This window comes from Folsomia candida, unplaced genomic scaffold, assembly GCF_002217175.1.
Source record: "Folsomia candida strain VU population unplaced genomic scaffold, ASM221717v1 Fcan01_Sc006, whole genome shotgun sequence".
NCBI lineage: Eukaryota > Metazoa > Arthropoda > Collembola > Entomobryomorpha > Isotomidae > Folsomia > Folsomia candida.
The window spans coordinates 7,848,014-7,861,149 of NW_019091198.1; the positions used below are offsets into that span (position 1 = coordinate 7,848,014).

Here is a 13,136-nt window from a genome sequence, read left to right on the forward strand (position 1 = left end):
TCACCAGATCGGCTAATCCTAAGCTCCGGCGTGTGCGATGTAAGTACGTACTCGATGCATAACAGGATCGTGGAGAGTAAATTAGAAGGATTTCAACATTTCCGCAATGAATGATGAAAACCACTGCAGCAGCAGCACGGGAAGTCAGACAGGGAAACAAATGAATGGGAAAAGTTGGAGGATTTATCCTGTACAGCAATCAACCAGCCAACCAACCAACCTTCCGATGATGTCAGTAATTCGATCTGGGTAATTTGATTGTGACCACCTCCAATCTGGAGAGAAAAAGAACGTATCGCTCTCTCTCCGTCCGTATCGGTATTCCAAGAAGAGAAACGGGATCACCAGCAGAGTCCAAATTAACCAATTCGATTCAACCAATGAAGAATAAATCTTGAGCCAGATTTCTTTCCCTGTCAACCTGCTCATCGTTTCGGCTGACATAATGGTTAAAATCCGAGAGTGTATGTGCATCCAATTGAATGAGGCAGAGAATAAGGATAGCAGAACAGAAAGCCGTTCTCGGGGTTGGTGGCTTGTAAATGCAATACCTGATAAACCTTGTGCTCGGCAAACTCCATGTCACCGTAATGATTGCAGTGAAAGTCTTTAAATAAATCTCGAAGGCCATCATCATACATACACGAATAAGAGGATTTTATCCGCCATCCTTGCCCTTTCGTCGACACGGCTGCACCGCTGTTACGGAGACTGCATAGTTTCTGCATCAAATTCCTCTTCCTCCTCTGTTCTTCTTCTTAAGAACAAAATACTCTCGTAACCTTTTCTTTTGTTCACTTTTATTACATTCTTATTCCGGTCCTGCATCCGTTTCAAGGTTTCTTTCACTCATGGCTCGGCTGCTCTTGCATATCTTGGCGGATCCAAGAACTTTGCTCATACTCTCCAAAATTATTTCACCATGAAATGAACGTTTTGATGAAATTGTTTTATCTTCGGATCGAAAAGGGGCCTTTCATGGACTCTGCTTGCTCAAACAAGAGAAAGGGCTGACGACAAGATTGTGTGCCAGGAATTCTAAATGGATAAATTAACTTACTTTTCTCTTTTCTAAAGGATGAGAGCAGATGGGGAAGATTAAGAGTAAACATCTTCTGATCGTCGTGTTCTTCCATAACATTATAAAATGAGAGAGGTAAAAAAAACTTGCAAATGGCTAGAGAAAGGTAGCTATTTATGTGACCACCCTGTTATTATCGGTTGCGGAATCAAAATCATCATCATCATCATCATGCGGGCCGAGTAGTTCGTGTCATGCCTCTGGAGGAGAGTCTGCCAAGTTGATAATGTCAGATCTTGATGCCCTTTGGATATGTTGTGTAATACCCTGTGAGAAAATCAAGCGGTTTTGACGCCATGGCCTCACTTGTGCCCGCCACACCCCTTTGAAGGGACGCCTAATAGTAAACTTATCTCACTTAAACCTTCAAAAATTCAATTCTGCTCAGATTTGAACAATTTTTGCATAATCGTGATGACAGTAAATTATCATACCCCATATCTATCTCGACTTTTCTGAATTTTTGTAGTTTTTAAGTGACCCCTGCTCAGAAAACACATGAATTGAAAGCTTCCGAAATTTTTATATCAGGGCGCAAATGAGGCCACAGCATCAAACCGCTTGACACTTTTGATTTTCTCCCAGCCTACTACCAACCACACATCGAAAGGGCATCAAGATCTGACATTATCAACTCGACAGACCCTCCTCCTGAGTCTGAGCTCTACTTTATTCGTCTGGAAAACGAGATGAGACTTATTGGACCACATACATACATACTGGTTTCGCTCGTGGGTAGAAGAGCCGGCAGATTTATTTATCGAGAGAGTGAGTCAGCAGCAGCCTTGAGTTGGTTGGTTTGGTTCGGTTGAGCACTTTCCCTTCCGTTCCCTTCTCCCAGAAGAAGAAAAGGATGTTCCCACTTAGCACCAGTATACGTAATATGTTCCAACCTCACTTCATGCATGTTCTGCCGCATGTAATGTCTTTTTTCTCGTATGGATATGTAACGCCACACCGCACTTTCGACGAGGAGGAGGAGGAAGTAGTATCAGTATGTGCATGTAATAGTGACTCGACTATTGACAGGGAATTCATAACCACATGCACATAAGGATGCCTATATTATGTTATGTATTGTCACTGCAGCAAACCTTGGAAAAATCAATGACGGCTGCCAAAGTCATAATCGAATCTTTGAAATGCTTGAGCATTAGACCTTTATCCACATGGTACGTACTTCTCCGTATACGTTTCCATGTATGCCACGCCATTCTTGAGAGCAAAAGAGAGAGACCGAGATCCATCGTTCCTTCGTACATACTTTTCTCCAGCAATTATTTGTGCCTTCAACCGCTTGTACCACTTCCTTCCATTATGCGCCCTACTGCCAGAAAAGTTGAGTCGAAGTGACGCATTTGGCCGAGTACAAAGAGCGCTTTCTCACACCTACGTACACCTTATTACATACTCTTCCAGAGAGAAGGGAACAAATATCGAAATGGAGATTTTCATACCAAGGTTGACAATATTATGTATGGGAGTGAGCAAATGTGCAAAATTTAAACATGAGACGAATTGCTTTGGCGGATTGTATATATGACGCCATCGCCAAGTTTTTAAGACTCTTTCAAGATCAAAGTTTGGAAAGCAGGCCATATTTTCTCATAAGAATTCCATTTACCAATCCATACCAAATTTCCTTGATCCTTATTCCGCCCCTTTGCATTCGCATCGAATTTGTAATGATTTAGATCTTATACGGATCTAAAGTCCACCCACTTTATTCTAATTGTGCGAGGTCACAATGGTTTTGTGTCCACTCCAGTTAAAACTTTTGATCCGAATTCAAGTTCATTCTGTGAAGAAAGTAGCGAGACATAAATTTTGGGGGCATGGAAGTTGTCACTGTAAACTTCTTAATGGGTGCACTAATGCGTTTTCGGCCGAAAAGAATCACCAACTTTCCTCCGAGGGTTGGAACTCTCTGATGGCATTTTCAAATGTATGTATGCCAACTGTTTCCATAAATAATGAAATAGGGACAACGGGGAGACTTTCTCTTCCAAATTTTTACAAAAGGATTATACCCAAAAATCTGCTGTTATACGACAAACTGTAGTCGAGTGTTGATTTAAGACTGGGACTCGGCGTCGTGCAAATGACAACAACAGTAGGCTCGTGGTTGGTGGTTCGTTTACAACAACAAGGAGAAGAAAAACTAACTGTAGTCGTAAATCAGGTCCAATGTGTTCTAGTCATTCATAATTCAAGAAAGCATTATTTCACGATATGTTGGGTGAATATTCACTTGTCCCCGTGAGTTTGCATAATAATGAGGCTTTTATTATTACAGGCACTTAAACCGCATTTGTGTAAATCCATTAGAATTATTCTTTTACATTTTTCAGACCACTTTTTTCCCCGGATTGGGTTAGAGATCAAAGTCGAATTAAACGGTTTGCGTCTGAAGTAGGGTGCAGTGAAGCGGCAGGAGGATGGATGGATGGATGGATGAGCAGCCTGTTCAAAATATTAGGAAAGGGACTGAAATATAAATGAGTCACCCATTTTCCTCGTTCTTCTTCTGTGTGAAGGAAATCATTTGTTAGATGCAGAAGTTCACCCCCGGATTTGGCGAGATAGATGAGCAATCTTTTCTGATGACTAAATGACGCCGAGCTAGGCGAAGGGGATTTCTCTCTCTTTTTCTCTCTACCACTTTTCCCCAACTTTCCCAACCATGGATGGATGGATGGATGTATTATACACGTTATGCAGTTCTCTCCTTGTTTGTGATATGTACCACCAGACCACGCAACAGGAAGTTTGGGATTGATGTTATGATCCAATTCACAATCCAAATAACATAATCAGACACGCTACACAAAGCACACAGCATGGCAATGAAATTCGCTCTGGAAAATGAGCACGAGCTCTGAGCAACGTATGCACATATGACATATGTATTCGTATTTACATATGCGCGTCATTCGATGAGTAGTGCATTACGCATATGTATTTGTAAGTATTCCGTGAATGTCAGTTATCAATTATCTAGTTCAGTTAGATGCTGAATGGCAATATTTGGGTCACTTCATGTCATGGCGTATCAACTTTTTTTAGGCATAATGTTCATGGCATAATGTGATGTTATTAATGCGCATAAGTACTTAAATCGTGGTTCGTTTCTAACAACTGTCACGAGAAGCGAAGCTAAACTGTCAGTCTGTCAGAAGGAGAGAGATACTTGCGGCAAACATGCGAATCACCAAAACTTGTCATGCAGTATTTCCGGAAAATATTGAGACATTGGATCCAAAAAATGTTCACATGTATGGCCAAACAACATATTTTGAATTATTTTGACAAAGTTCTTCTTCTCAACGTGTCAGAAACTGCGACGAATTATACACTTTAGAATGAAATCAATTATAGCTGACCACATAATAAAATCTAGGATAATGTTTCATTCAGCAGTTATTTATCAGAAACAAAAGACGTTCAGTGGTCGTACTTGAAAAATAATGCCCAACCAAGGCGTTTCTCGCCTGTCGTCTGCATTGTAGTAATAATAAAATATTTTGCACTTCATGTCACGTTTCCGCCACTTGGCGTATAAATGCGAGCGAATAATGGACTTGTTGGCGAAATTTGGTGGGAATGATTTACTGTGCTCATCTAATTATAAATCCACCTCACGAGCAGACGAGTCTTGACTAAAACATTGTGACTTGTTAGAGAAGAAATATTGTCTCGAGTATCACTCCGTGATCTAAAAACTTGACGGCCTTCCTTTCGATGGCAAAATAAGTGGAAACTTTACGTCTTTTCAGACGTGAAATAATGATGCATTAACATTTTAATCCAATAAGAACGACATAAAAGAAATTCTACCCCATTAATTTGCGAGATTAAAATAACGACAGATCATAAAACCTCGTAACACGTATTAATTAAGGAGACAGCATTTGTAAATCAATCAATAATCTTTCAACCCCAATCCAATCCGTGCTACGGCTCGCTGCCAAAAAATCGTAGCATTTTTACAATGACATTTTAAACAATGTACAATTCGGACATGTCGTTCACAACTGTTGTGTTGACACTTCCTACATAGTTCGAACCCCATTCAACGTGGAGTAAACAATGGCTAATTTACAGTCTGAATGTTAAACAGCATAAAGATTTATGTGCCATGTACTAAAAAGTCAACTCTTCATCTCTTCGGATGGCTAGGCTCTGCGTGCGGAAAATTCTTACGTACACCACGTTGAGAGAGTTATTACAGATTACGTATGCATGCGACCAATCAATCGAGGAAGCTTATAGCCCCACAACTCACCGTTTTTGGCACGATGGACCGAAACTCCCTGTTCAGGGGTGTCAATCATTCAATCGTGGACAATAGTGTCCACTTGACATTTTAAGAACAAATGCTATCCATATTTATACCGTGTAGTATTCCGAATTGTCACCCAACTTTTATGCACAAAAGAAACACAACTGTAATGACAATAACATTAAATTGTTCCCACTTGTCAGCGAGGATGTGGCTTGCGACCCGGATTTTGGACAGTACACGACCGAATGCAAATTAATTATGCGGTTACATGACCACAATTCGTTCAGCATGGTTCAACATTCTTTTCTCTCTCTGCCAAAGATTTCTAATTTGTAAATACGTATTGCAATGTCTTTCGTTCAAAAGCTGAATGAATTAAGTCTTAATTATAGTTTGCAAAGAGACCAATTACACAAATACTATAATATTATTGAATTTCAATTTTAGAAATCAAACGGCGTGAAATTGCTAATTATGGGTCGAAAAAAATTACAACCAAGAAGAGTCATGGGTGCCCAATTATAAAAACGTAGCTCGTAGTAAGTATGCACACAAAATTGCATTGTACATATTTCTCGTGTACATATCTTCTCACAGGCTTCACTCTATATGAGATGAGAGAACCCACAATTGAAAGAGCGAATGACACCAACACCTCTTTTTTTTGGCGTGAAACGAATCATTACAAGTCATTGTCTGTTGGACGATGTGGGTGTCAACAACAGGGTGGCTGTTGTCTGTCTGGCTAGGACGACGAAATTATGAACAAAAGCATACACAATTTAATAATAATAATAATAAGCAATGACCTCCATCATCATCGTCATCATCATGTGCTACCTTAAGAGAAACACGACTAATCGAAATTGAGAGAGAGAGAGAGAGAGAATCATTGCAAAAATGTGAATTAATATCTGACCTGCAAAAGAAAGACAGCAATTGCCCAAATACAAAGGTGTGTGAAATTATTTGATGACATGATGCGAACCTATCTTCGAGGGATTTGTGGTTCATTTGTGTCCAAATGTTTAGACGTAGTACAACCTTACGTATGTATGACACTAAATATCTCATAAGTGCTGTGATTATGGTCGTTTGAGGCGGAACGACACAGTCATGTCAAAAGTGGATGTGAAGTTAATAAAGTGTTGTTGTATTTGATGTGCATATGACAACTTATGTATGCATGTGAAAAGTTTATGGTCACCGAGTATTTAAATATTTACGAACTCGTGTGTACAGCTTTGACAGCTAAATACCTAAGAAGAGTGATGCAACTGATGAGATTATAATAAATTTGAAGGAAGATATCACCACGCAAAGCCAATAAAGCTGTAAAGATCGGAAATTGAAATGATGTTTTGGCTGGAGTTTGCACAACTACAAACTTGCGAGTAAATATGTACATTTGTAATCTGAATCATCCCATGAGGAACGACAAATTTGTATTCTGTATTTGTTGAATAAATTAGGAGATGATTCCAAAAATGGGCTAATTGAGCAGCTTTTATTTCTTTATGAACCTTCAATCCTTTGAAATGTCAGGGTAATTGATACGATGAGGAAATTAAAGTAATTCCAACGTATGAGATATTTACGCATCAGGTTTCATTTCGTGCAAGTTTAAAGCCGTTTTTTTTACTTTGGCAAATATACATTGTACGACGCTGACATTATTTCATTTTATGGGCACGACACATAACTAAATATGTACTCCAGCGCAATAACATGTCAGCAAAAGGATTGTCACATGATCTACAAGACATATTACAAATGTGCGGAGGCCTTTGTTACTCAAATTTTAATGTATTTAATAGAAAGGTCTTGAACAACAAATTAGTGGTAAGATGATCAAGAGGAAAAGAACGATAAAACTGACAACCTTAAAATGTATGCTATTTCCTAATATGTCGTGAAAAATTACCTGTCAGAATTTCTATACATCATCGAACAAGTATTCCATTAATTGCGAATTATGAGTTTAATTATCACACAATCATAATTGAATTTCTCTAGATTATTTGATTCTTAAAGTACCTGTATGACCGGCCTGTAACAAGTGCACCATAATCGTTGATTGGATTGAGTAACTAATTAATAAAGCGAGTAATAAAATAAACCACATTTTGCTTGGCTTGTCCTCATTGTTCGCCGCCTAAACGAATGTCGTGACTATTTATTTTAGAAAAAATTACAATTTATTTGGTTCGCTGGATAATTTATGTCGTGGGAATGAATGCAATATCTTGGCAATATTGTGCCAATAGATACGTATTTAGTCTTGGATTTTGAAATTCCACTTAATCTCCTAATCTCTAAACATTGATGTTAACATGAAATCACTGGTCGCAGTTCTACATAGATAAACAATTTGTTATCTGCAATGCACAATGGCTCACTTGGCTACACCATCTCAGCCGAATAAAGATGACTATGACTAATGGAGCGAGTACGTACGTATACCTCCATCAGAGAGAAGACAGGTTGGGAATTTGAGATTGTGAAACATTTGAAAAGAAACAGACAAAAATTTCGTGTGGTCGCAAGAAAGGAAGAAAATGAAACATAGATAAAAGCAACTCGTTGAAACACAAACAATAAATTAATGCATAATAAAAGGTGGGGTGCAGGATTGCACTTTAATTATTATCTTATCCAACATTGTAAAGAAGGGAGGCAGGCAAACTCATTCATCTCATTTGGATGGGTTGGTGCGAAACTTCACTCGTGCAATTCTTTTTTTTTTGCTGACCATCCCAAATGACAAACCCCTAAATTACTTTTAATTGGGATAGAAAACCAATACTATAAATATATGTGATACACCGCTACAACCACGAACTGACGGACGGCTGATCGCAATTTGTAAGGGTATCAATCCCAACTAAATAGCCGACCGACAAGAGTATACAAATTCTTCTTGTTGGATTAGGTACGAGAGATGACGATACAATTCGTATGTCCGCTTTTGTACTATGAATTGCAGAAAGGGAAACAGATTTCGAGGAGAAATATTTATGAGGCTAATAATAATACTAATAATAATGATAATCTTGTTTTGTCTCAGCGATAGATTTCATCTTGGTATTTCGACCAAATTGCGTTACATGAATTATTATGGTTGTAATATTATTGACATCGCGTGAGCTACTTAATAAATGGAATGTGCATATTAGGCTGTGGCTTCTCACGTCAACACTCCCCTCCTGCCTTTTGTATTGCATTCCATAGCTTTGCCATTTAACCATTTACTGATATTGTATTACATACATACCGAATAATTCGGTCTTCCGATGATAAGTTTCCCAGCGAGATTTATTTTATACGACCCAAACCACAACTGAATCGGCTCGGGTTGTAACTTATGTTTTAGCTGGGTTGACTAAAACTTGGTCAGCTCCATTATAGGGAATTGTCGCATTTTGGTTCAGAATATTTAGAAAGGGTACTTTTTCCAAAAACCGGGTATATCCTAATTCCTATTAGGGTTACGTCATAGGAGGAAAAGGACTTACATACTACATATTGCTTGCTCATTTAGCTATAGCACCAGCACCTACCTTATATGACCACAAAATGACCATTTTCTAGGTACACTTACTAAAAATATTTCCTAAAACCAAGAATGTATCTTCAGTAAGCTCATCCTCAAAGTATTCAGAGGCATCTACTTCACTGCATTCTTGTTGGTAATACCCTTATACTTCATACTGATAACCTTGAAAATTATCTAGCCAAGACGTCGAACTAAATTAAATTTAGAATTTGCACTATCCAAATTCATCAGCATTACAATGGGATATCCAGCATCAGGAGAAAATGAGGTGAGTCTTCATTAATTTTAGGATTTTTGTGGTGTTTGATAGTTGTTTTATAATATCAATAATAATCTCAACTTTTTTGAAATTTTTCTTACCGAGGAAATTTCTAAAATGCTCAAAAAATTTGCAAAAATTGAAATTGACGTCGGATACGATAAAATAACTAAATATGTGGGATTAAAAAGATCCGAAAAAAATCACGGCTGGGTCGATTTCACCATAACCCTGCGTGCCTTTAATTTTTGAATATTAGTATTAACTAGTACCATCTTACTCATTGTGTTCCAGATGCATACACAGTTTTGCCTAAAGCTGAGATTCATTAGTTTAAATTATATTTCGTAATAAGGCCAGCAGAATGTCCACACGCTACATGTCGCTCTGCTCTCCCATCCCAATTTTAGTGCGGCCAAGGATCATCTCAATTATTTTTTTGAGAAGCAAAGATCTTGGATCAGGTTCATCACGTGGAAAAAAAAATTAGTTTCATTTGTCAAATTCTCAAACTTGTAAATCACAATAATTAAAACGCAGAGAAATATTTTGGCTCGACTTGATCTCACATAGCGTTGACTTTTATGGCGAGTGAGCAGGTACATATTATGTCGCATCTGACTTGAATGCGGGTTAAATTGGATTGGATTAACTAAAATGCAGTGTTTGGACGTAGTGATTGAAATGAGATTATTTATCCATTATTTGCCATGTGTGTAACGAGGGGTTAGGAAATGTTGCGTTGTAACAAGTTGATAAATCACCATTTTTGGCGACCACATCTCTTCCATCTCGTTGAGTCTTTCCGACGTTGACGAAGTTTATACATGTACTTACATACCTACCTACAAAGTATGTACACTTGTTTCGTATGCCATAGGCGATGGACAATTGGAATTGCGTTAATTCCTTTCCTTTTGATCAGTCTGTCTCCTCAATGAAGGAATTGAGCAACATTTTTGTTATCTCTAGTCAGACAAAATTATGGCACCTCTAACAATCCAATGACTAATTTTGCTAAAAACTTTGTCAGCATGGATTTTGGTCTTTCGTTGACAAATATGTTTATTTGTACTGTTTGAACTCAATGATTCGAATTGCTTTGTGTGCAAATGACATATGTTGTTACAACATTTATTTCGCATCACTTGGGAATGAAGTGGCATGCATTTAAAGAACTTGAAGTATATTTTTGCACAAGCTACCAACACATGTACGCGGAGTGGTTTGGTTAGTCCCACTAATTCCGTAAAGCTTTGCAAACTCTGCTTTTCTAATAACATTCACGCTGCTTCAGAAAGTAAGAATGACATCGAATCAGCATAATGACGACGGACTGGGTCGCTCGTCTTCAACATCGACTGAATTGTTTCAAGCTTCTGCTCGTGGTTAGGTTACCTGGTCGTCTCCCGTGTGAAAGTGTGTCAGAGAGAGTTTGCTTTTATCTGCAAACAAAATATATTTACAAGCTGGAGAGCAGGTGTCCATATTCCGTCAGAGATTATTTGGCCTTTTTGGGCAACTCGTTTCATTGCAACAGTTCAAAATTCTCCATCCAGAGCTATCCTTAATTCCCATCGCTTGAACAAACTAATACGTGTACGAGCTCGGCTCGATCACACACCGACCGACTAAAAACTAAACTCGAGAAGATGTTTCACTGTAGGAACACAATTGCATTTCAAATTACGAGTGGCAAGACTTAATTTTTATGCTTTGAACATCCTTTTAAAGTTTGGTGAAGGTGGAATCTCATGACAATAATCTAACCACATTGTGCATCATCGTTACTTTTGTTATTTCAGCTCGTAATACTTTTACTTTATTCTGTCAATAATTTCTGCTCAATTCAACTTTGGTCTTCAACTACGTATGTACATATTCATGTGCTCTTCTGAATTTAAAAATCACAATATTTTTGCTATTCAAATTATGAAGTGGGGACGGGAAAATAGATACGAAACTATAAATACGGAATGTACGGTACGGCACAATCACATTATGCCGAGGCAATAACCCAACTTTCTCAAATCGCATAAATTTTGGTTTCAACAACGGTTTGAACTTGTGCATAAGCATGTTTATTCATACACATACGTACTTCAGCCACTCTCAAGAGCGTTACTAAACCGACTTGATGAATGGGCATTAATTTGAATTCAAAAGTAAATAGTGTATGCTGCTCAGCATATATATTTAAATTGCTTCATCACATCACACAACTTACGCACACGGCTAGAAAAGTTTTACAAAAGGCTGCGTTGAATAATGACAAATGAACGTCGCAAGTATACAAATTCATTCATGGTTTGCAATTTAAAAGGATATTTCTTTTTCTACAGTGACTTAATGTAATTTAAAACCTGTTTGACATTTGTCAGCCCCAACTTGACACATCTATTCATTCGCAGTGAAATATCATTGGGGGGACTGTTTAATTTCGTTCGTGGGGCAATTACTTTTTTTTCATGGGAAATACATATATGAAATTATTTCAGTCTCAAGTCATGAATATGGGTTATAATTGCTACCAACCAATACTTTAAAATTAGAAGTATCGCCTCACCGCATGGGAGATACGTATGTTATGGGCTGTACATCACGGATTTGTGATACACACAACTTTTTCTTATTTTATTTAGAAGGCAATAATAGGTGAATAAATGAGGTAAAGTTTAAAAAAACTACTACCGATCACTTTTATAGGCCAAGAACCGAAATTTTTGACTATCATGTGACTATCACTCATCTTTTTCGTCGTTCGGTAGGCTATATCTTCAAAACCGAACCAAATCTCCAGAAATGTCTAAGAGAAAAAATGAAGCTATTTACTTGCATTCTATAATAATAAATAATAAATGAAATGAAAAATTTGATCCTGACGCCAAACTAAATATTCCCGAAAAAATGTCCAACTTGTTTATTTTTTGTCGTACCTTACAATTGATTTCTCCTCCAGCAGTATCATTTAATACTCAGAACTACAAGGTTATATTTAATTTTGCTAAAACAGAACTGTCCCCTATTCCATCTCAAGATGCAGGCAGCCATATCGGATGCACGGAAAAGCCACGGTAAGCACACACAAAATTGTGTTTTCCACAACATATTCTAAGCATGCAATAAACCGAAACATGTCCGTATATGATTAAGAGATCTTTTGAACTTCAAATTCACCTTTGTGATTAATTTTTCAGGATCAACTGTGAACTTATTGATTTGGGCTATAGACTCAGCGACGACTGATATTCGCCGGATTGAAGCAAATCTAATTAAAGGTAATCTTGCGTTATGAATAATGAATTGAATAATTAAATATTTAACTTCTGAAGCAAGTTAACACATTATTTTGTTGTATTTCATAGAGGACCCTGCAGTAACAGCCGAAGCCACCCAAGGTAACACAAACGAACCAGATATTCCATAATATTCACAAGGCCTGTAATTATGGTTAATTTTTAATGTTTAGAAATTGTGTCGGATCTAAACAGGATGGTGGCTGGACTACAACGTCTGGTGAATAATGCCCGGCCCGGGACATATATACTCCCACCACAACTGGACAACTAATCTGGATCACTCCTTTCATTGATTATGATCATACATATGACAAAGACTTTCATAATTAAAATTTTTTCTCATAGATTCAATAATTTGTTGGAATAAATAAATATTCACATGCAGTTTGATAGTGTTTAATGAATATTGGCTATGCTTGAATATTTTGTAAAAATCATAGATCTCACAACTACATGGAAATTATGCGATGGTTTGTGAGTAATAAGATTTGTAAAACTTTACACGTGAGCGAAAGACATACTTTCACAGAAAATGCAATAATAACAGCAACGCAATAATAATAGTCCTCCTCCTAGTAACAACACTGGGATGAAAGGGAAGGAACCATAGGCAGTGGTAGGTGACTCCCTGATTGTGTATTTATTGGCGTGATCTC

At 37.6% G+C, this 13,136-nt stretch overlaps 2 protein-coding genes across 3 annotated transcripts in view; one reads left to right on the forward strand and one right to left on the reverse strand.

Moving 5' to 3' along the window:
- LOC110851164 overlaps window positions 1–13,136 on the reverse strand; it is a 29,025-nt gene that overhangs the window by 8,853 nt on the left and 7,036 nt on the right. The window lies entirely within an intron of this gene.
- LOC118436030 lies at window positions 8,976–12,821 on the forward strand. Its single transcript, XM_035852926.1, has 5 exons — window positions 8,976–9,190; window positions 12,195–12,255; window positions 12,379–12,459; window positions 12,547–12,579; window positions 12,651–12,821. Exons 1-5 carry the CDS (start codon window positions 9,161–9,163, stop codon window positions 12,749–12,751), a joined length of 306 nt encoding a protein of 101 aa, XP_035708819.1. The 5' UTR covers window positions 8,976–9,160; the 3' UTR covers window positions 12,752–12,821.